Genomic DNA, 24,503 nt, shown 5'->3' on the forward strand with positions numbered 1-24,503 from the left:
GTGCATTCAATTAAATTCCCCAATGTAACTCATATTGATCTATTTTTATATAAAATAATTTTAACGATCCATACCAATCCATGACTCAAATCCAACTCAGCTGGGGCTCCATCAATTTTTCCTCTTAAACACGGAAGATGGCATACTCACAACCAGATATCGTCTGACTAGTTTCCACGTAACAATTTGACTAAAAGAAAAGTTTTCGTCAAGATTAGGAGAATCTGGAAAATTTGTATCCCCCTTCTTGAGGACCATATCTTTATCACTTTATTACTTATCCACCTTTTGCGTTCAGTTTTGATTAAAAATATATATATACAAAAAAACTTTTGCGTTAAGTCAGGTAGTGTTGGCAGTAACTTTCATATGATACATAATTTATTTGTATTACATCCAAACAATATCTTCTTTCTTAAGTTCTCACGATATCAATCTTTTGTGAAAATAAAAGTACATAGACCTTATATATGCAAATCGATGGAATCTTTGGTAGACCCCACATGAGACCTATAAATTTCATCATTTGAGCAAAGATACAGGCATGCTACATTTCTAGCTTGTTTTAGAGCCCTGAAATATAAAGATCACAAAAAGGACTTTACTGCTGTTGCACAAACTTGGAGTTTTATTTTCTTAGGCAGATTGTTACTTTTACTTACGAAAATAGAAAAGAAAACTTTCATGTTAGTAGATTATCTTTTGAAAGCTTTCAGGTGTATTATATTTAACCAAAATTACACCATCAAAGCTGCAAGATTCAAATAATAATAATGATGATGATAATAATCATAATAATAATAATAATAATAATAATAATAATAATAATAATAATAATAATAATAATAAAATAATAATAATAATAATAATAATAATCATAATAATCATAATAATCAAAGTAAAAGACTCCACTGATTAGACTCCACTGCGCCCATATTGCGTCATACTCAATTTAGATGGATTGATTAGGAAAAAAAGTAGAAATTTAGATAATTATAAAGACGAGAAAAGACATGATTTGAAAGCATTAATTTATTCAGATGTTCGAACACTCAGGGAAAAGAAAGGGTAAGAATTCAATCCGACATAAGTACCTTCCAAGATAATGTAAATAGATGCAGTGTAAAGAAATGATATATAAGTGAGGAAGAAGTTGCTAAAGTGATAAATAATCCTTCTATGGAGATTTAAAGTGCCAATGCCTATCAATCTTTTCTGAAAGTAAAAGTACATAGACCTTATATATGCAAATTGATCCAATCTTTGGTAGACCCCACATGAGACCTATAAATTTCATCATTTGAGCAAAGATACAGGCATGCTACATTTCTAGCTTGTTCCTAGAGCCCTGAAATATAAAGGTCACAAAAAGGACTTTATTGCTGTTGCACAAACTTGGAGTTTTTTTTTTCTTAGGCAGATTGTTACTTTTACTTACGAAAATAGAAAAGAAAACTTTCATGTTAGTTGATTATCTTTCGAAAGCTTTCAGGTGTATTATATTTAACCAAAATTACACCATCAAAACTGCAAGATTCAAATAATAATAATAATAATAATAATCATAATAATCATAATAATCAAAGTAAAAGACATTCGGAACAGATTGATTAGACTCCATTGCCCCCACATTGCGTCATACTCAATTTAGATGGAATTGATTAGGAAAAATAAAGTATAAATTTAGATATTATAAGAGACGAGAAAAGACACGATTTGAAAGCATTAATTTATATGGATGTTCGGACAATGGTCAGAGAAAAGAAAGGGTAAGAATTCAATCCGACATAAGTACCTTCCAAGATATTGTAAATAGATGCAGTGTAAAGAAACGGTATATAAGTGAGGAAGAAGTTACTAAAGTGATAAAAAAAAATCCCTCTATGGAGATTTAAAGTTCCAATGCCTCGTTATCTATCATTTTCCCTTTCCAATCATCTCACTCGGTCTGTTCCCCGCCTTCCAAACACGATTGTGCCTTTACAACCCCATTTCTTTCCCCTCCTAATCCCTTACCTAATGCCGATGATTCAAGAAGCCCTGGATGAGTGTACGCCACTGCTTTATCCAAATCACGCACAGTGTCACGCCTCAAAATATCTTCTTAATGATAATGGTAGTAATGGAGAGAGATATTATGTCAAAAGGGGGAGGACAGCATTACCGCCCAAAAGGGGACAGGGAAGGAGAAAAAACACCAACTGAGACCCGATGCAGAAGTAGGACTGTCAGAAATGACGCACGCGTTCATGACATCAGAAGGGCCAACCACCATTGATGCTGCAGTGATAACGCAGAACAGACCCATATTAGTTGTTTCACGTCAACACATTGCCAGGGGACACGGTTTGGACACGACACCCAGAAAGAGGGGTTCCACTTAGATATTTTTTAATCCTGAATGTGGTTGGAGGTGCATTTGGCTTCTGTAGAGGGAGGGCGAAATCATGAGAGGGACTCGTTTTATCGCCGAAGTGTGAATAGAACCAATCGTACTGCACGAAATAGGCAATGCCCGTAACTCGGTTTCTGGAGTCCTGTGGGGATAGGTATTGTCATTATTATTAGCCCAGTCCATGAAATGAGTCCATGCAACGTCATCCCATGTGTTCAGGACTATGCGATAAACTAACCGACGTAAAAGACAAATACCATGCAACAGAAGGCATTATAAACAATGAGATAAGTTTTCACCACAATGTCTGTTTCTCAGATACCCTGAGAAAAAATAGAAGATATAAACACTTCTTTAGCCAGTAGTTCTAGGTTTAACCATCGACATCGCATTAAAAAAAAAAAAATTCCTAAATTAAGGTCGATGATGAAGTTGCACCTACCGAAATTATCTTGAGCATCCAACGTTTTGCATTGCTTTTAAAGTACCATTGTTATAAACAAATAGTGATATAGCAAATGCGGTAGAAGTTCTAGCCAACTAATAGAAAAAACTCAACAACTCTCGACATTAAGAAACGGATATATTGGTAAATTCTTCAGCAATTTGATCACTCCAAAGTGAGACTGAAACAAAGATCTGGAAGGTCAGAGTCCACTCACTGCAGTGGCAGAAGATACGACGGCGTCTTCCAAGAACATCAAGGTCGAATTGGTAGCATCACCTAGAAAAGAAGGAAAGTTAATTTTGGCGAAAAAGGAAAAAGGAATGAAGTTGATCAGTCGCATATGTTAGAACAAACGCACAATGCCAAATGATATGGCATGAACACCGCTTGATCTCCAAGACTCCATAAGGCAAACCAACCAACTTTTGAGCGGCTACTTTCTGATATTTCAAAGATTGTTGCAACTGATACTTCCATGACATCCCGGTGGCTGGTGCATCAGCAAGTGTAATAAGATAAGAGTAGTAAGACTTAAAGACTAGAAAGATGTGGGAGGTGTTGATGTTAGGTTTCTGGAACAAAACCACCAATGCCAAAGTTGCACCAGAGTAGACAGTGCAAACTCTAGCTTTCCCAATTTGAATAACCTTTGCTGGCGATAAAGTTCATTTGCTTAAAGCTTAAACACCAAATAAGAGACCTTGACTCCACAGTTGTTCACCTTTTTTCCTTCTGTTGGTTGAGGCCAGTATAGGTCTCCAATCAATTCATGCATCTAGCCAATTCATCTTCAAATTTTCATGTCACTGCAAGGAAGCAGTTCACAGTGAACAGAGGATATATAGATGGTATAATTTCCACTATATATGTATCATTAAGCATAATTATGCAATGATTCGTGCATTTCTAGGTAAGATGTGAAATAAAAGGATTTGCACACACTAGGCAAGATTCCCCTACCACAAAAACTGCCTCAGAAATCGTGTGAAAAGGGAAGTTGGTACAGGTCCAATTTATATTCCAACTTCTTTTTTAGAGAGTCCATAAAAAAAGTTCAATTTCTTACCCATCCAAGTCATATGATTCTGCCAATAGGGTATAGACACACATACCCAGAATTTGGCACCTCACATGCTCAAATTTTGGAGCAAAGAAGGATTGCCTCATCTCATCTTCAGTTGAATGAGCCAGGATACCTAGAAAACTTTAGATTGGGTATGATTCTCTCCTAGCAGCATCAACATTTAGAGTCATCACCAATAGTCCCTGCAGGAACAGGAGCCATCCTTGAAATGGTGGAATCTGTTAGCATCCCGCAAGATTATCTCTCTTCCGGTGACTTTTGCAATTAATTTGATTGCAGAATGACAGTCACCACAAACCCGAAGATTCTTCATTACTCGGATAGGCATGCCTTCTGGTATCTTTAAAAGCCCAAAAGCTACAGCAAGTTTTTCACTGTGATACCTTAAGCTATGCAATTTTTCTTCCTCATCAATGTCATGAAGCACAAAGCTACCATCTGGAGAATACCCCGCTTGTCTCAACAACACACCCAATTTCTCCAGCATTCTCAAGATACCAACATGTTCGGGATGGCTCCTACTGTCGCCTCCAGTAAACATATGTACTTTCTTTTCTACTTCAATCCAGCTACAGCCAGGGGACTTGCTTACACTCCTTGACCTCATTTTTCTCCTTAAATCCGCAACATCAGTCCACTTACCTTTTGATGCATAAAGATTTGATAACAAGATGTAAGGTCCAGCATTCTCAGGCTCCAATTCTAAAAGTTTCTTTGCTGCAACTTCTGCCAAATCCAAGTTCATATATGTCCTGCATGCCCCTAGCAAAGCACCCCAAACTACAGCATCAGCTTCCACTGGCATCCCCTTTATTAGATCCATGGCCTCATTTAACCTGCCAGCCCGGCCAAGCAAATCAACCATGCAGGCATAATGTTCAGTCTGGGGCTCCACTAGATATTTGCTCTTCATTGAATCAAAAATCTCTCGCCCTTCATTTACCTTCCCAGTGTAGCTACATGCTGAGAGTACTCCGACAAAGGTAACTTCATCTGGTAGAGTCATTGAAGAGCACATCTCTTGAAATACTCTCAAAGCCTCTTCTCCTAAACCATGTTGTGCATAACCTGTAATGATAGAATTCCACATGACCACATCCTTAACACCAAACCGATCAAACACCACTTTTGCTTTTACAAGGTTTCCGCACTTAATATACATTGTGATGAGAACTGAGGTAACATACACATCAAAGTCAAAGTGGGACCTGATCAACTGGGCATGAACCTCTCTGCCTTGATCAAGACATGCCAAGCTGGCACAAACAGATAGGATACTAATTAAGGAAGGAAAGCTGGGTCTGAATCCCTCTCTCTGCATCATAGCAAACAGGTCCAACGCTTCCAGCTCAAAACCTTTCCTCTCATAAACCTTAATCATTGCACTCCATGTTCCATCATCCTTCTCTCTCATCATATCAAATACCTGCCTTGATTTGACTACCTCCCCCCTCTGGCCAAATCCAAGGATCATTGCATTACAGGCAACAACTGACTTCACTGGCATCACATCGAAAATTTCTGAGGCCTCCTCTATCCGCCCACACTGGGTATAGCCCATCAGCATAGCTGTCCAGGACACCTCGTTCTTTTCTGGCATCACTTCGAAAAGCTTCCTAGCAATGTCCACCCGATCATTCTGTGCATACCCTGTGATCATGGCCGTCCAGCAGACTACATTTCTATGCGGCATCTCATCAAAAATTTCCCTCGCTTCATCGAGTCGCCCTTCCTGACAGTACCCTCCCATCATATTAGTCCTAGCAACAACATCCTTGACCGGCATCATATCAAAGAGCCGACGGGCCTCATCAATCCTACCATCTTGAATCAAGCCCCCCAACATCACAGTCCACGACACAACATTCTTCTCAGGCATTTGCCAAAAGAGCACTTCCGCCGCGGATACCATCCCCTCCCGCACATACCCCCTCACCATCGCCGTCCACGAGACGACATTGCGCTCGGGCATTACATCAAATGCTTTTCGGGCTTCCTCGATCATCCCATTCCTAACGTAACCAGAAACCAACCCATTCCACGAAACCGTATTCCTCTCAGGCATTCTGTCAAACATCTCCCGCGCTTCGTGGGGCCTGCTGTTCTGGAAGTACCCGGAAACGACCGCGTTCCAGGACGCGATGGGCTTGTGAAGCATTTGGTCGAACACCCTCCGCGCATTGTCAATCTGTCCTAGGCGGGCGAGGCGGGCGATGTGGGAAGTGCCGGAGATCGCTGCGTGGGTGCAGAAAGCACGACGCGGGACCGCTACGAGCTTCGTCCGCATATGAAATCCACAAGACGAAGTTCCGAGACCGTTAAAAGGTCGGAACTTTTTCTTTTTTTTTTCTCTCTTTCGGCTGATGCGTGGTTTTTTTTCCACTTACCTAAGCATCGATCGCCTTAAATTTCAGGTTTTGGTCCGAAATAATCTTTGAATTCGGGCAATTGCAGAGGTCTGTTCCGTACGAGTGCTTCATGAGATCATCAAGCCCCGTCCAGGCTCCGAAGGAAAGAACAGAACATGGGCCGATCTTTTGATGGAGAGGACTTTTGAGGGTTGATTAGGCACGAAATGGCTTTTTGCTAGATGAACTTTCTTGAATTTGGAACGCTCTCGTAGGGGTGATTAGTTCCGGGATAGACCGGTGCCATCCCCGAACTAGTTGATCCAATTCTCGGGTTGAATTGGTTCGATTTAGGATTTTGGTAATTTCCCTTTCTTTACTCTTTAAAAGAATTTAGAATTGGAAAAACTTGTGCTTTTGGTGTCGTCTACTTCCTATAGAAAAACCTCTACTCTCCGCTAGTGGAAATATTATACTTCCTTATGATGGAGAAAAAGAAAAGTCATAAAGCTCCATTTGATTCGTGGAAAATGATTGCTAATGAATGAAAAATACTTATGCCATCAACTAAAATATCTAGATATAAATTATAGGTAATTATGAAAACATTTTTTTAGTGATTAATAATTTCAAATGATATAAATGATCATTTTTATGAAAATATTTTTTTTTCTTGAAACAAAAATAAACACATTCATTGAGTGCCATAAATTTTTAAAAAAAGTTCACCGCAATGTTGGAAAATTTGATGTGTCATGGGACACTTGTGATGAACATTTTCAATATCACTTAAGTGAACACTCGTGGAAAATGATTGATTGGAAGTTTGGCATTCAAATAAATGATCTTTTAGAATTCATAACATTTAAGTGAACGTTTTAGTTTTATATTCATCGCATGGTCCTCAATTTATCAAACCAAAAAAGGATTGTAGCAATCAAATGAATGTCCTACTAAAGTTACAACACTGTGATATATCTCATCCCCTCACGACGCAAGTCTCCAAAGGATTATGCCAACAGAAATGAACGTGAGACCTCGTATTGTTTAGGGAGCTAAATCGCAAGTCGCTAATCGGATAAGTGAGGAACTGAAATGCATCTTCGACCCGTACATGTGAATGTAATGGCTCTCCTCGATGTTCAGTCAGGCCTGTGAAGCCTGTTGCTCTTGATGTCGAGGTACGCAGCTTCCTCTAAAATTAATGTCATGTGTTCCATTGAACAAACGCGAAGCTGATTCCATAAGAGACATTCGATTCAAAACAGTACAAAATCACAACACCCATTTCTGAGACAGCAAAAACCATGGACAAGCACAACATAAGAACCCTGCAGGACAATAGCAGACTCTCAATGACATTCGTTTGGCCATGAATCTTAATTATCCACACGCTGTCCCATGCTCCGACTCCTTCCAGTTCGCCACTCGACAGATGGTTTGCCACCCGGTTTAGCAGCTTTAGCAAAGGAACTAAATCTGTCTTATCACTGATCAGCCATGTGATCATCTTAATTCCTCCTTTTAATGTTGTTACAGGCGTCGTGAGTTTACCACCTTCTCATAGCTATAAGGTGAAAAAATGCTACAATAAAGCACATGGATGCGTGGTGTGCACTCAAATGCACTTCACCCGAGCATGTCGTCCTCGAAAAAAAAAAATTTAATGGAGTCCGTGGCGTTGAATAAGCTGTGGACAATATTTTTGAGGCTATGATGGAGTTAGCAGCTTCTGTGTAGTGAATGCCATCCCAACTGATGTGTTGAGATCCATTACTGCAGGCCTCACAGCCAGGTGTACCACAGGTGACCCTGATATTGTAGTTATATGGAGGTCCTCCATTACCACAGCATGTCATTAGCGGACTCGAGAAACCTGCAGGGTGATATAAGTGGTCATTGCTTCCTGAAAATGATTGCTAGACTCACATTCAAAATGCCTTGCTAGACTCTAAATATGGTAAGCTTGTCATTGTGCTAATATACTGCTTTTAAAATTTTCAGAAAACTCTCAATAGCTTTTCAAATGATTCAATGGAAAAGAGATGGGCGACACTAACAAGCTTACCATATTTAGAGGCGTTAGCAATAAGATCATATTTGATGGCATAGATGTCAACGTGTGTGATAGTAGCATCAGCCAGCTCAGATCTCATCTCTTGGCATAATTTGAGTAGTCCTTCATTGAAAATTCTGGCAGCAGAATTATAACTTGAAAGACACCCATTTTCATCCAGATCCTTCTTCTCAACTAATGAAAGCTTTTGAGGAAGACAACCCAATGGTCCAGTATTATGTACCCAAAAGTTTCTTGCACCTTGGTCATATAGAGTCTGCATAGATTGTTAAATATAGATACTGATAAAAGCCCTCTGGGCATCATTTAGCAAAAATATGGGAAAGCAAAGCTTTCAATAATTAGAAGTCCATAGATTTATCTTTGGTCCGTTAGAAGTCCATAGATGACATGTGGCCATTTGCTTTGAAAGGAAATGTGCAGGTAGCAAGAACTAAAAATTTGAGAAAAGAAACTTAAGAATATTATTCAAAAAGTTCTTAAGATTATCTGACCACTTAAGAGCATGAACTCACCTTAATAGCAGTCTTAATTTCCCCAATGATAGACGGAACCGTATTTATCACCTCTGAATAGGTAAGATTTTTGGAAAATGAATCTGCGAGGTCATTCTGCCCAATGTCAACCATGTAAAGTGCTTTGGTAAATTCATCAACACTCACAGGAACTTCTGAACCTACAGATGAATTAATCATACACTGTCAGCATTCATTTTGAACAGATATTCTTTAATTTTCTTTTCTGAACTTTTTTTATTGAGGGAGGGAGCAGCAGAGTTACTGATGCTGAAAACAAGTATCACTTTCATCTGCAAAGGTTAGCTAATCTATAGAGGGATCCATTGAATCAATGAGTGAATTCATAAATTCACACCTGCAGATGCCAGTTCAGTGATGCGTCCCTTGAAATGGAGGAACTGCATGACCTGAATGTTCAGCGAAAAAGGAACATATTTAGGGAGTGTCGACGAGCCTACAACTGCAAAGTTTGCTCCATTTGTGAACTTGGACCCCGCCAGAGAGTCAAGGTAAGGAATGAGAAAACTAGTGTTCAAACTTTGGCCTGCAAGATTAGACATATTGGCCAACAAAAAAATTTTCAACCCCAACTTTATTGGCATGAAAGTTATACACAACAAGAATAAAAATAATTCCACATGACTTTGTCCCTTATAACTTTCATCCTTTTAATTAGCTTATGCAACCTATAAAAATATACAAAGTCATTTCTTATCGAGTTATCATCCGACCAAATTTATTACTGCTTCCCTTAAAAACAAACAACTTCAATATTGGGAAAGCTAAAAGTTAAAATGGCGAGCTAGGAACCATGATAAGCAAACTCTCACGATGTCAATCTCTAAACACGCTCTCTTCTCTATTCCCTGACCCCTTTCTGTCAAGACTATCTCCAAACCATTTCTGATGGATATGTGATCTCCATGCTAGGAGAATCCATGACTAAAGCCCCTACATTCATTTCCTTTTAAAAGTGTATCAAAATGAAACCTGAGGAGCACCATTTGTCAAAACTGAGATGATATGGATTGCCTACGCACAGGGTGCTCTGGTTCATCAGCCATCTTGAAGGTGATCGCTTTTCAATACGTCAAAAACAAAAGGAAATTCAAAGCAGTGCCAGCACTTAAAATCTCAAAAAAATAGCTATTTAATGGAAATAAAAACAATGGAAAAAAAAAGAAGAAGACAAAAGATAGAGGTCAGAACAAATTGACAGATGAATCCCTGGTACCATTATTCACATAATAATACCTTTTATAAATAGAATCTTATTCACAAACAACCACGCACCGGCTACCTGTCTTTACAAATTCTCGCTCATAAGAAAGACCCAGAATTTTAGATTTGTTACTTACTAGATTTGAATGCAGCTCATGATGATTTCATCAACTAATTATCCATAATAGCGTCTAACACGCAGCGATTAGAAAGTTTTGCTCATGCCCAAAAGAGGCATCGTCATCAGCAATTGCAATGGTGGGCCCCCCGCTTACCCCTGTCGCCACTGTCTGACTAGTAAAATAGTACAATGCCGACAAAAATCTCCCTCTCAAGATCCCCAATTGAATAAAGAAAAACGACATCTTCCCCGGTCAATATTATACGATATCACCAGATTCCCACGTTAATCATTCACAAGCGTGATCCTTACTCCTTTCGCTCCACCAAAAGAGAACGACAACATCACCAGATTCACGATCCCGGAGGCAAACGCCGGACTCGCTACTTCTAATCCAGAACACGGGCTCGAGCAGCGAGATTTCCGGCGTACCGCACGGCCTCACGAGCTCCTAACCGCTGGAATTCCAGCTAAAGACAATCGAACTACCGAGAGGCAAGGTGACTACCCAGTGATCCCCGCGAAAGGGAGAAAAGGCTTTAAGAGATGCAGGGGGCGCTTACAGAGGAAGTCGATCACCAGCCGCCCGTCGCACAGCCTGCCGGTCGACCGGCCGAAGAAGGAGCGGCCGTTCGGGGGGTTGACCGGGAAGCCGAGGCCGGCGGCGAGCCCGCCGGTGTCGGAGTTGGAGTCGCCGAAGTTGAAGACGACCGGCCGGCGGCCGCCGCCGCCGCAGCCGGAGGCGGCGGAGCGCGGCGGAGCGAGTGAAACGACGGAGAAGAGGAGGAGGAGGCGGAGGAGAGAGAGAAGCGAAGCGGACATAGTGAGAAACGACGAGAACGCGAAGCGATCGAGATGGACTAGCTTTGTAGTTGTGAGTTTTACGGGGGGTGTTTGGGTACGAGCAGGAGTTGGTTCGGGATACGGATAGTGCTATCCCAAGGAGCGGAAACGTGTGTCCCCTCGTTGCAAATGTCGGTGTGACCAGGCGGACAGGACTGACCCCTCCCTCCCTCTCGGTCGATGCAAACGCCGACCAGCGATCAAATGCCAACGTACTAATTTTTAATAATTCTTTTTTGAACTTTTTCGAACTTTTTTTTTTCTTTTCTTCGTTTTTCTTTTCTCCATTCTTTCTCCTCGGTTCGCTTGCGAGCCTCGAGCCTCGAGCCTCCTGTGGCCCTCGCCAGCCACCGAGAGGACAATCTAAGGAGTAAAAAAGGGAGGAAAAAAAAAGGAAAAAATATTAATAAAAGATTCAAAAAATAAAAAAAAATCATTTAAAAATTATTACGTCAGCATTGGGTTACTTGTTGGCATTTACGTTCGGTGCTTTCTTTTTTTTTTTTTTTTTTTTTTGGTTGCACTATGAGGGATAACCGCCCCGGTTGAAAAAGACGAATCTCCGTTTTCCAAAAAGAAAAATACCGAACATATTGATACTGAGTGGTGGGAATCTATCAAAACGCAGCTAACAAGCAACGAGCACCCAAAATGGACAGAGAAGTAAGACCGACCGCAAAAATCTCACTCGGGCATTTCATCGAACGGTTAATATACGTAAACCGAGGGGTGAGCAACGGGGATGACCGAACCCAAGCTCGAGCCAGGATTCGAAGTAATCGACACACAAGAGCACGCACACAAATAAGGCCGCAAACTCGCACGAACCGGACAACACAGCCCGGTCCGGCGAGTCCGAAACAGAGCACCGAAGGCATACGAAGGCAAAAACAGGGGCGGTCGGTGGGTGCTCCCTGCCTGGCTCGCGACGTCGGACTATGGACGACCTCGAAGATCGGGGCGAACCGGAACCCACCGAGGCTTGGCGCGGGGAGAAGGGCGATGCCCGTGGGATGTTGGCCGCGATGCAGGCACGGTGGTCGCCGCATTCCTTCTCTGTTCTCTCTCCCTCGGTCTCTCTCCCTCTCTCACCCGATTTTTCCACACCCCAGGCCTCACTCTCTCCCCGCTATTTTATGGGGTCGGACAACCCATCCGCCCGTACTCGGGGCAGGTGGGCCTGCTGCAGGCTGCTCCCATAAGTCGCCGACCTGCTCCTCTGCTCCGCTCCTGCTCTGCCCTTGCTCCTGCTCCGCTCTGTTGTCCTCGTTTTCGTGAGCTGCAGAGGAAGAAGGATGGCGGAAGGAGGGGCCGGGCCTGGTCGGGGGAAAGAAATAGAGGGGATGGGCCGGCCCGGACAGAAGAGAAGCGTGAAAAGGGAATCCAGCGACCCGAGCCCTCGCGGGATTCCCTTTTCCCAAAAAATTTAATTTTTTAAAATTAATTTTCTATTTATTTGAAATGAAGTAAAATAAAGGAACATGAAATAGAAATGAAATAAAACTTAATTGATGCAAATAGTATTAATACCTACATGATGTGCTATTTAATGAAAATTCTTTTGTAGGCTAAGTTGATTCCTAATTTTTTTATGCGTCGTTGAAATTTAAGTGTTAACAAAGGTTGAGAACTTACAACCTTAAGGGAATGAGAACCAGCTAGGAGTCATATGGGGGAAATGAGAGTGACGGAGTTCGATATAAGTGAGAGGGTGAACGCGAGAGTGAGAGAGGAAAGGGTACCAAGAGTGTGGTGAGGGAGTGAGTGCCAAGTGTGTGCGCGTGTGAGAGAATGAAAAATCGTCAAACTGTTTAGAATAAATTAGTTGAATTGAAACTTTCAGAATGGAATTAACCACCGGAATTAACCGCCGTACAATGAGTTAAGACTTTTTTGACAATTATCCCAACTATATAATGTCATTCCTAACATAACCAGAAACCAACCCATTCCACGAAACCGTGTTCCTCTCAGGCATTCTGTCAAACATCTCCCGCGCTTCGTGGGGCCTGCTGTTCTGGAAGTACCCGGCAACGACCGCGTTCCAGGACGCGATGGGCTTGTGAAGCATTTGGTCGATCACCCTCCGCGCATTGTCGATCTGTCCTAGGCGCGCGAGGCGGGCGATGTGGGAAGTGCCGGAGATCGCTGCGTGGGTGCAGAAAGCACGACGCGGGACCGTTACGAGCTTCGTCCGCATATGAAATCCGCAAGACGAAGTTCCGAGACCGTTCAAAGGTCGGAACTTTTTTTTTCTCTCTTTCGGCTGATGCTTGGTTTTTTTCCACTTAACTAAGCATCGATCGCCTTAAATTTCAGGTCGTCGGTCCGAAATAATCTTTGAATTCGGGCAATTGCAGTGGTCTGTTCAGTACGAGAGCTTCGTGAGATCATCAAGCCCCGTCCAGGCTCCGAAGGAAAGAACAGAACATGGGCCGATCTTTTGATGGAGAGGACTTTTGAGGGTTGATTAGGCACGAAATGGCCTTTTTGCTAGATGAACTTTCTTGAATTTTGAACGCTCTAGTAGGGGTGATTAGTTCCTAAATCAGCATGTACATTTAAGAGAGGAAGGGGTACCGAGAGTGAGGTGAGAGACGAGTGTTGAGTGTGTGTACATGTGAGAATGGAAAATCATCAAATCATTTAGGGCTGAATTGGTTAAATTAAAACTTTTAGAATTAAATTAGCTACCATACAATAGGTGAGGACTTTTTAAAAATTTATTCTAACTATACAATGTCAATCCCTTGATTTTTAGTCATTCCATGTGCCCCTTGAATAATTCTTAAATGTTCAATTCAGTTCATAAACTTTTTAATTTATTCAATCTAATCCCTCAATTTATGAAATTAGTTATTTGGTACTATTCACAAGCTTAATAAGTACACTACTAGTCATTATACAATCGGATTTTGAAAAATCTGTTCACATTTTCCGAAATTTGTCTTGGACAGAAGAGAATCGCTTGGAATCACATCGAAGGCGAAAGTGATCAGGATCCGTGTTTGTTTGAGCGGAGCCATGCCACTCTTAGTTTATAATGGACGCGACACGGGAATCGGTAACTTTGGCATTCATTGGACGCATGCAAAGAAAATGACAGACAAACACCCCCACCGACAAAAAGCAACCTTTTTCTTGAGAACTTTACTATGCTAGCTCTGCTGCCCGGGCTCTGCGTTTCATCTTCCAAGCGACGCATTCATTTCCAATGCAATTAAGGGTCTCACCCCTTTTGCCAAATTAGCAAAGCCGTTTGGTGGCTTGAATGCTTCTGGAAGCAAATGCAAGGCACAGAGAGCAAGATGAAGAAGAAGCCAAAACCAAAGAAAAGCTCATAACTGAAAGCCGTGCTATCACTTAATTTTCAGAATCTGGCAACCTCGTCCCATGCATGCCGACAGGTGTTGCGGTGCATCCCTCTTTCCGTCTCTCTCCGTCTGACAGTCATTTATTGTGGAACCATCACTTTCGTTGTTCATAAACCGCAGGAGCTACGTTTCTGTTGCATTTTGCATATCTGTCCCTCTCTCTCTTCTTCGTGTTGAAGGTCTTTCTCACGTCTCTCTTTCCATCTCTCTCTCGCTGATCTCTGGAATCAGTCCAGGGAAGATCGATAGAGTTCGTGAGAGAGACACAGAGAGATTATATAAAAGAAATGGCGAATTTTGATGTGATGTCATTCTTGGCCATGGTGATTGTGCAAGTGGGATTCACAGGAATGAGCTTCATATCGAAGCTGGCCATGGACGACGGAATAAACCCTTTTGTGCTCATCGCCTATCGCCAGATCATCGCCACCGTCGCCATCACACCTTTCGCTCTTTTCTTGGAGAGGTATGCAGTTAAAATTACCAAGCAACTCCATCCTGATGATCTTCAACGCAAGTAGCATCCCCACGGGGAAGAAAAAAAGCACTCGGGTTTGAGTGAAAAATGATGTTCTTTTTATTCCTTTTGACATGACTGCGTGTTGCACTGCTTTTCGGGTGATGATGGTGAGTCGACTTTGGTTATTACGATTAGTGTTCATTCGTCATTCATGCTTCTTCGTTCGTAAGATCTATCGTGGGATGTGAGACTAGGCATGCTCTCTGGATGGTGTTTTCATTTCTGCTCAAACTAGATCAAAGCATGGATGACAGTTTCGAGTGAGGTCAAAACCCTAAGCAAAGGGAAGTTAGAGGCTATAGTATGAGGCCTTCTTAGGCAGCAGTGAAGAAGTTCCTGACTCAGTTTTTAATTTCGTTTGGCCAAGATTAGTGACTAGTTGAAACGGCTAATTAAGGTGCCATGCATCGGTGCCGCGTCAAATCGCACTTTAGGGGAGAAGTTGGTGTGGACTCGAACCCTAAAAAACGTGGGACAAAAACAATTATGATGCAAAAAAGAAAAAAAGAAAAAGAACTCTCTTTTTTTTATGTCTAATAAAAAAAAGACATATTGATTTCTTATGCTTGAGAACCAATAATCTGAATCAAATGTTCATAGATTTCCTAGATTTGGCAATAATCTGAATCAAATGTTCATAGATTTCCTAGATTTGGCAACTAATATACCAATTGAAGCCATCTAACCTTGTGAAAATTTTGCTTACCACTTATGCATAAGCGGTTTGTCTTGGCCAATTGGACAAACTTACTCAAACCAAATCTCTAACTTTTCGGCTTTCTTCTGGTTTTTTTTTTTTTTTTTTTTTTAAGGAAAATTGCCCACAAAGTCCTAAACCTATTGCAGTTTTATCAATTCAATTATAAATCTTTCAATTTTGCCAATTGAATCCTAAATCGTTTCAATTTTAACAATTGAGTCTATCCGATCAATTTTAATTGAATTTCACCGACGTAAATGCTAGCCGTCCTATATGGTATGATCGATATTGATGTGGACAATTTTTTTTTATTTTTTAAATACTTTCTTGGAATTTTTATAATTTTTTTCTCCTCTCTCCTCTTCCTTTGATGATTGTTTAGTCTCTAGCAACCAGCTAGAAGTTGTGACCGGAGAGGCTTGACCTCATCGGCCTCAAGCAAGTCGGCCTCAAGCAAGTCGCCCTAGGAATTGGCAAGGGTGACCTCACTAGCCTCACGCAAGGTTGCCTTTGCTGAGCTTTGGTGAGGGACAACCTCGTAGACCTTGGCAAGGGCAAGCCTCGATTGCAGTCAGTGAGGCTGACCCTCGTTTGCTTTGAGTGAGGGTGAGGGTGAGCGATGGCCTCGCTGATCTCGAGTGAGGCTTGCCCTCGTTAGATCCTGGTGAGGGCGACCTCACGTGAGGTCGGTGAAGTCGCCCCTTGCTAGTACCCAACAAGAGCGACCTCGCTTGAGGCTAACGAGGCCGACCCTTGCTAGTTGTCGAAGGTTGGGTGACCGACATAGAAAGAAGAGAGAGGAGAAAAAAAGAAAAAAAATATAAAAAGTTTGAAAAAAATATTTAAAAAATAATAAACTTGTCCACATCAGCATTGCCCGTGCCACATAGGACTCCCGATGTCTATGTTAGAGAATTCCAACTAAGATTGATCAGATGGACTCAATTAGCAAAAAGTGAAAATGTTTAGAATTAAGGAATTTCTCGTGAACTAGATGCTTGTGTATATTTTAAGGTTCCATCCTTAAGCAAAAGAGAAATGAAAGTAGCAATATGGCTTTGCCGTAGAATTAGTGCTATCAGGAGAGAACTATTTAGGTTTTTTCAATACGAAGTTTCTCTTCTTTGGCAAATTGAATACATGAGAACCCTTATACTAATTATCATACCATAGTCGAATGTTCTCGAGGCTACTTATTATTCCTGATTATTGTCCATCGCAGGAAGACAAGACCCAAGATTACAGTGCCAATCTTGTTCTATATTTTTTTAAGTTCCATTACTGGGTAAGCAAGCTTCCATCTCTTGATCTTGCATTGATTTGGAATTAATTATGTTATTGCCTTTCTATTCTCAGTCGTGTGCTAGGAGTCACTAGTTGGACCTCATCTGTCCTCATCTGTCAATTCTAATATCATCAGAAACACACATGCAAATCCAAAAAAAGTAATTGTTTTGATGCATATAAAATTATGCTCTTCTCCGCACCTTAAGAGTCAAATGGAAAAAAGGAAAGATTTTCATGGATTTGAAAGTTCAACCAAACTGTGCAGGGCTTCCGTGAACCAAGTTTTCTTTTTTATGGGCCTGAACAATTCGAGTCCCATGATCGCCGGAGCAATGACCAATACCCTCCCAGTCTTGACATTTGTATTCGCCCTGATCTTCAAGTATTGTATACTTTCATCCTTAATCTATTTGTTCGAAACTATTAAGCAAAATGCAACCACATAATCAATGAATGTTTTTGGATAGACAAGAATCGTTCGGTATCAAGACAAAGACAGGACAAGCAAAAGTGATCGGAACAGTGCTATGCGTGGGTGGAGCGATGTTGCTCTCGTTTTACCACGGGCACACCATTGCAGATAGTACCTCTGGCATTCGTTGGAACTATGCAGAGAAAATGACAGATAAACGCTCAACCTACAAAAGCCACTCCATCTTGGGACCTTTTCTTCTCTTTTGTAGCGCTTGCAGCTGTGCACTTTGGTTCATTATCCAAGTAAGTGAAACATTTCCTTCTTTTTTTTTTCCTTTTATAATCATTTTCTATATCTCTCTTATGGGGGGGACAAACTCATATCAAAGAGAAAGTTTGAGAGTTCACTTCAATCTCTTGACGCTTGTTTCGTAACAAATTTAGGCAAAATTGAGTCCCAAATTTCCAGCTCCTTACACAGCCACAATGCTAATGTGTCTCATGGCTAGTGTTGAGTGTTCGATCATTGGTGCCGCTACTAAATGTAATGTTGCTGACTGGTCTTTGAGATCCAAGATCCGGCTCATCGCAGTTTTCTATGTGGTATGCGTCCTAGACATTGAATGAACTTCAACAAATAGTAGAGTGGCCTTATTGTGGCTCTTTATGCATCGATACTATGGAAAATGTTTTGCACAAAGATAATGCTGATGGTTTTTCAATTTTAGGGCATTGTGTGTTCTGCACTTGCGTTCTGCATTATGTCCTGGTGTGTCCATAGAAAAGGCCCGCTCTACACTTCCATCTTCAGCCCTTTGTTACTAGTCATGTCGACCATCCTGAGCTGGGCACTCCTTCGCGAGAAACTATATATCGGAACGTACGTATCCCTTTTACCATAACGTTAGGTTAAGATATATGAAATGTGAAGTTGTACACTTTTTGAAGACTATCTTCAAATTGGTAATGTTGCATTCACTGATTTTTTTTTTTTTTTTTTTTTTTGTTTCCTTTAAAATTTCAGATTGGTAGGGACCGTGCTCATCATTGTCGGGCTCTACTCCGTTCTGTGGGGCAAGGGCAAGGAAGCAGAGCAAGCGAGAATTGCTGACGAGATGGAAGCAGCAGGCAAGTACCGTGAGAAAGAAGACTCGGAGTTGCAGCTTCGTCCTCACGTAAACGACGAAAGTCAGCGAGATACAAACTGATTTTTATGTGTTGCTTAAATAACGATCCAATCCGATTCGACTTCTCGGGTCGGGTGTTCCCCAAATTCCACGCGATTGCACATCTTGACACCTCAGGAATCACAACTCCTGGCACCATTGGAGAGCAGTCCTTCACTGAAAGTCATTCGCTCGAAGGACACCCATTGAGATCTCATCTCTTTGCATAATTATTGGGGCCCGAGCATCATATAAATTTGTATTACGTTTCGTTGGTAACATGAATTGGTCTGACCCAATAAGTCAACAAGCTCGTAACAGGATAGGACCAGGTAAAAGTCTCTAAAAGACCATACAAATAACTTTGAGCCCTAATGATTGCTCTCTGTGAATCTCGATAGCGCCACATTCACTCAGTCAGAGGAAACCATTAAATCAGCGGTCACATGTTGCAACGATAGCCACCATTGTGATCATCTTAATCGTCTCTGAAATTGGGATGATGAATTTTAGGATGAATAAGTTCCGGATTACAAAAATGCAGAGAAACATGCCTTATCGGAGTAAGCTCCCCTACAAATCATCATGGAAACGGATTGGCCGGCTCCTTCAGAATCAACCCTAGATTCGGGCCTAACTTCAAGTAATATTATTGTTAATTTTGAAAGATATGTCATGTTGAACAATTCATAGCAAAATGGTTAAGGCATTGATGAGGTTTCTAGTTTTTCAGATTCGAAAACCATTTCCACCATATATGTCATTTCTTTATATAAAGAGAGAAAAGGGGAAAAAAGAAGAAGAAGCTGAACATCGGTTTTACCGAGAAGGCCAATTATTAGGAAGAACGCTTCACGACTCTACCCAAGATGTTTCTCCATGGATTTTTCTTCCTTCCTAATTGAACAATAATTTTAGTTTTATACTAGTTAAGAAATTAGAAAGATATGCAGAAAAGAGGAATTGCATATATATCAATATATCATAATGAAGATTACATCAATCCATTTATAGATTTTATGAAATGACTAAATAAGATGACATATCAAATTAGGATGCTCATAATTAAATATAGATATTCACACAATCTTGATTTTATGAAATGACTAAATAAGATGACGTATCAAATTAGGATGTGCATAATTAATATAAATATTCACACAATCTTGAAAGATACGAAAATCATCAGAATCATCCTAAATATCTTTAATAATGTTGAGCAATAAATTCAAATGTGTTTGTCCTAGACAGAGAAGCTTAATTAAGTGAATAATATATATAAAAGTATATCTAGATTTTATGAAATGTTGAGCATTTTTTCCTTTTTCGATATTTTTTTTAGTGAAAAAGTAGTAATTTTGCAAAAATATTGGCTGTGTTCTGAGCAGTCACTCCCTCGCCATTTCCTGGGCTAAGTTATACTTTACACGCTTCTTTACTTGCTAAACCAATCCCAATTTAATTGACTATATTTTCTTCATTTTTTTTCCTTTTTCGCTAAGACAAGTATCAATATAACTTCGCACACAAATTCCAACGAATCAACAACCGAAATGGCCTCGCCTTCTTTTCCACCTCCTGTAACTGTTCTTGCATCATCTCTCTTCTTCTTCTTCTTCACTACCTGCTTCCATTACAATTTCTCTGGATGTAACACCTGGAATTTTTAACGAGACAAAAGATTCTGGATTCTGCACGATGCTTTCCTTGAGTGATCCGCACATTAAATCGGCAGACAATCCTTTTCTTTCGCTTATTTCCATTGAATTGACAATGAAAGAGGCCGATGCTGTTTACTGCTCAAATTTACAATGACGCCGAAACCTGCTTTTCCAAGTACCAGCAAATTAAAGACGGTTCGAGCAAGTGCCACCAATTGTCGAAGGATAAAGATTACAAGGAAATAGTATAGGTAATGCTTAATGTCACAGATGTGTATGACTACTACAACGCGCTCAATCCTCACTTCAATTTTGGCAGACATGCCTAACTTCCTCGATATGTTAATGAAAAAAATGCTTATCACAATGATGATTTAGGTGAACAACTCATCATATGAGTTACTTTCCAATGATAATAAGTATTTTTTCGAATCTTACTAACTATTTTAGAGAAATTACATATCACAATTATTAAGAGTGGTTAACTGGTTACCAACATTTCTCTAATTAAAGTACTACATACTTTGTGTTACCAACTCTTATTTGAGTTAGCTACCAATTCTAATTTAGTTTTTTTTCCTCAAATTACCATCTTCTCTTATCTCAAACAAAATCAAACTTATTATGAACCTCCTTTTGTTTATCTCTCTTTTTTTTTTTTTTTATACTAACAGATTAAATCAGCCAACCAATATATGGAATTACGAACTTTTATTTGTGTAACTTATCAACTATTGTACAATTAGGATACCTACTATAGTTTTGGGTGACCAATTCTTATTTGAGTTGCTTACTTATATTTATTTATTTATTAACTCTACTAACATTTCTTTGGAGTTCCTACTTTTATTTGTATTACTTGCCAATTGTTAAATTTACCAACCCTTCTTAGAAAATACCAATCTCAATTAGAGTGGTTATGAACTTTTGTCAGTTAAGTTCCTAAGTACTTTGGAGTTAGGAACTCTCGTTTTAGTTACTTACGGACGTTAATATTTCATTCCTTAAATTATCAGCTTCTTTTATCGCTGACTGAAAAACAATTCTCCTATTTTTTACCAACTTTAATATATCTTCTTATTAACGGCTTAAATAATCGGTTAGTGTCATCAATTGCATATATGCTTGTTAAGTGTGCCTTATTTTATATATATATATATATATATATAATATATATATATATATATATATCTCTTTAACACATCAATACCCTGAGAAGATATCCATCAACTATTTTAATTTCACCTAAAGAAGGAGCATACTGAGTCTTATTCATAGGCAAATATCAAATCGTTAAAAACTGAACTAAGACCAAATTTCTCTGGAAATTTCTAGGATTTCCATTTTTCGCACATTGTCCTCTCAAGACACGGACCAGTAGGTTGTACAAACCACTGGCACTTGTCATAACATCGCTTATCATCTCTTTTCTCCTCATATATATCAAAATTGTGAAATTGACCAGGCCATTGAAAACTGCAAGAGAAGAGGGCAGAACGAGGCCTAAAATGAAATTCCCACATGCCACCAGGAGGAATCTGTTGAGCGCCAAGATCCTGTCCGCGATCCTTGCCCTTTATGGCTTTGCAGTGAACCGTTAGTGTTACTCCTCCGGGTAAGCTGTTGTAGATTTGGACACGGGTTTCTCCGGAGCAAGCGTGTAGAAGGGCAGCAATGATCATGAACACCGCAAAAAGTCTAATGGAGGAATTCATATTTGCAACCTTCTTTTTTCTTTTGAAATATGAATACAGAGATACGGTGGACCACTTTATATAAGGGGGAACACGGTGGCTTTATTTGATAAGATGGCTATAACACGTATGAGGTTAGCTATTCAAGCGCAAAGATGACAATTGTGAAGGTTAGCTATTCGAGCGCTAAGATGAGACTGCCTACCGGTCCGTGTCTTATTCATAGGCAAATATCAAATCATTACAAACTAAAATAAGCATAATGTCTCTGGAAATTTCTAGGAGTTCCATTTTTAACACATTGTCCTCTCAAGACACAAACCAATAGGTAGTACAAACCACTGACACTTGTCAAAACATTGCTCATCATCATATCTCTCTCTCTCTCTCTCTCTCTCTCTCATCTTTAAATGCTGAGATCCTTGCCGCGATCCTTGCCCTTTATGGATTTGCAATGAACCGTCAGCATTACTCCTCCAGGTAAGCTGTTGTAGATTTGGACATTGATTTTCATAACTCTATAATAATAAAGTTATTTTACCTATTTTAGGCAATAAATAATGCAATCTCTCATCTTTAAATGCTGAGATCCTTGCCGCGATCCTTGCCCTTTATGGATTTGCAATGAACCGTTGGCGTTAGGTAAGCCATTGTAGATTTGGACATTGGTTTTCATAACTCTATAATAATAAAGTTATTTTACCTATTTTAGGCAATACATATGGTACTTTATAATGCAATATTTGTTAGAAAATATTTGGATTGCCTTCTATTTACCAAAATCTTTCTTATTTATGTAGACTAATGAGATATGGATAAAATAAAAAAAAAGAACGAAAAAAAAAAAAATTATGTGATTCAGAAATTCAAATCAAAGGATACCAAATAAAAGATTCTACGATTTATTCTCAGATTTTATACGGACAAAAATAAGCAAATCCCCACCTTTAGAATTCTTGGTATCCGAAATGGGAACGATTTAGTTTCAAAAGTGAGTTTTGACTTCCACGCCTTGCAAGGAGGCAGGGTACAATCTAAGAATGAGAGTTAGCGTAGGTAAAAAGTATGATCGACAAAAAAGAATGTATCATATGAATATGATAACATTTTTGTTGGATTGCTATGGCTGTTTCACATGTTCATCGGGTTTCTTCTTTACTATTTTGATTCTTGTCCAATCTTATGCAAAATTTGACTGGGTGAATTTTGGTTTTCCTACAAGTCTAGAAACGTTAAGAGTCTTCAAGTTTAGGGCATGCATGATAAAATTTCTACTTCTCTATATCTCTGTTTTTTCTATTCTCCGAACGGGTACTAACTATTTTAGGAAATTACATATCACAATTATTAAGAGTGGTTACCAACATTTCTCCAATTAAAGTACTACATATTTTGTGTTACCAACTCTTATTTGAGTTAGCTACCAATTCTAATTTAGTTTTTTTTTCCTCAAATTACCATCTTCTCTCATCTCAAACAAAATCAAACTTATTATGAACCTCCTTTGGTTTATCTTTTTTTTTTTTTATTAACAGATTAAATCAGCCAATCAATATATGGAATTACAAACTTTTATTTGTGTAACTTATCAACTATTGTACAATTAGGATACCAACTATAGTTTTGGGTAACCAATTTGCTTACTTATATTCATTTATTTATTAACTCTACTAACATTTCTATGGAGTTCCTACTTTTATTTGTATTACTTGCCAATTGTTAAATTTACCAACCCTTCTCAGAAAATACCAATCTCAATTAGAGTGGTTATGAACTTTTGTCAGTTAAGTTCCTAAGTACTTTGGAGTAAGGAACTCTTGTTTTAGTTACTTACGGATGTTAATATGTCATTCCTTAAATTATCAACTTTTATCTCCGACCAAATAACAATTATCGTATTTTTTACCAACTTTAATCTATCTTCCTATTAACGGCTTAAATAGTCGGTTAGTGTCATCAATTGCATATATGCTTGTTAAGTCTTAACAAGTGAAGGCACAAAAAAACAAAAACAAAAAAAACAAAAAAAATCTTTTTCAATTCATAGACGTGGATCTCGGACCTATGAATGGGGGTATTCCCGAAACTCACAAAGAAAAAAGGAAGTGAGTTAGACAAAAAAAGAAGAAACTTGGACAAAAAGAGAAGTAACTTGGACAAAACGAAACGAAGTGACTTAGACAAATCTTTTTTGTCGATAACCTCAGACCAATCAATCGAATATTGATTAATACGTAATCGATCGAAGATTACTTGAAAACGGCTCTTCTGCTCAGAAACGAAATGTTCCAAATGTTCTTGGAAATTCTTGCTCCCATTGGACCATTTGTATCTATGTGCATTAGGATCCCGATTCATGGATCTCTCGGTTCGAGAAATAAAAATAAGAGGATTGAACCATTTCTTTTGACTCTTTTTCAAATTCGATAAATGTTGGTTGATCGTATATTTCATTATCATTCTATGATTCAACATATCATTTCCTATTTGATCCCTTTGAATTCCATATTCGAAGTTGCGATCGGATCTAACAAATTCTAACTTACTGAAATTACTTTAGTTTTTTATTAGTTGGTCAAATTCAAAAGAAAAGAACGAGTACACATTTTTTTGATTTCTAAATTTGAATTAA

The 24,503-nt window shown here is 39.4% G+C and overlaps 3 protein-coding genes across 9 annotated transcripts; 1 reads left to right on the forward strand and 2 right to left on the reverse strand.

Annotated features, from left to right (window-relative positions):
* Positions 1–2,842: 2,842 nt before the first annotated feature.
* LOC104456887 (pentatricopeptide repeat-containing protein At1g56690, mitochondrial) lies at positions 2,843–6,654 on the reverse strand. 7 transcript variants are annotated; one of them, XM_010071769.3, is made up of 4 exons: positions 3,956–6,654; positions 3,565–3,649; positions 3,202–3,333; positions 2,843–3,119 (listed from the first exon to the last, which is right to left on the reverse strand). In XM_010071769.3, the coding sequence occupies exon 1, from the start codon at positions 6,212–6,214 to the stop codon at positions 4,097–4,099; it is 2,118 nt and encodes a 705-aa protein (XP_010070071.2). In that variant the 5' UTR covers positions 6,215–6,654; the 3' UTR covers positions 2,843–3,119; positions 3,202–3,333; positions 3,565–3,649; positions 3,956–4,096. The 7 variants fall into 7 exon arrangements, with proteins under 7 accessions (XP_010070071.2, XP_010070073.2, XP_039170885.1 ...); XM_010071771.3 differs by having other exon boundaries at positions 3,910–6,654; XM_039314951.1 differs by having other exon boundaries at positions 3,804–6,654.
* Positions 6,655–7,494: 840 nt separating this feature from the next.
* On the reverse strand, positions 7,495–11,099 carry LOC104456886 (GDSL esterase/lipase At1g09390). The gene is made up of 5 exons (XM_010071768.3): positions 10,776–11,099; positions 9,226–9,414; positions 8,868–9,028; positions 8,344–8,608; positions 7,495–8,151 (listed from the first exon to the last, which is right to left on the reverse strand). The coding sequence occupies exons 1-5, from the start codon at positions 11,032–11,034 to the stop codon at positions 7,826–7,828; spliced, it is 1,200 nt and encodes a 399-aa protein (XP_010070070.2). The 5' UTR covers positions 11,035–11,099; the 3' UTR covers positions 7,495–7,825.
* Positions 11,100–14,561: 3,462 nt separating this feature from the next.
* Positions 14,562–18,577, forward strand: LOC104416489 (WAT1-related protein At1g09380). The gene is made up of 7 exons (XM_018860224.2): positions 14,562–14,895; positions 16,872–16,934; positions 17,202–17,318; positions 17,404–17,653; positions 17,795–17,953; positions 18,079–18,230; positions 18,375–18,577. Exons 1-7 carry the CDS (start codon positions 14,717–14,719, stop codon positions 18,556–18,558), a joined length of 1,104 nt encoding a protein of 367 aa, XP_018715769.2. The 5' UTR covers positions 14,562–14,716; the 3' UTR covers positions 18,559–18,577.
* Positions 18,578–24,503: the final 5,926 nt, after the last annotated feature.

The sequence above is a fragment of the Eucalyptus grandis genome, chromosome 6, assembly GCF_016545825.1.
Source record: "Eucalyptus grandis isolate ANBG69807.140 chromosome 6, ASM1654582v1, whole genome shotgun sequence".
Classification (NCBI taxonomy): Eukaryota; Viridiplantae; Streptophyta; class Magnoliopsida; order Myrtales; family Myrtaceae; genus Eucalyptus; species Eucalyptus grandis.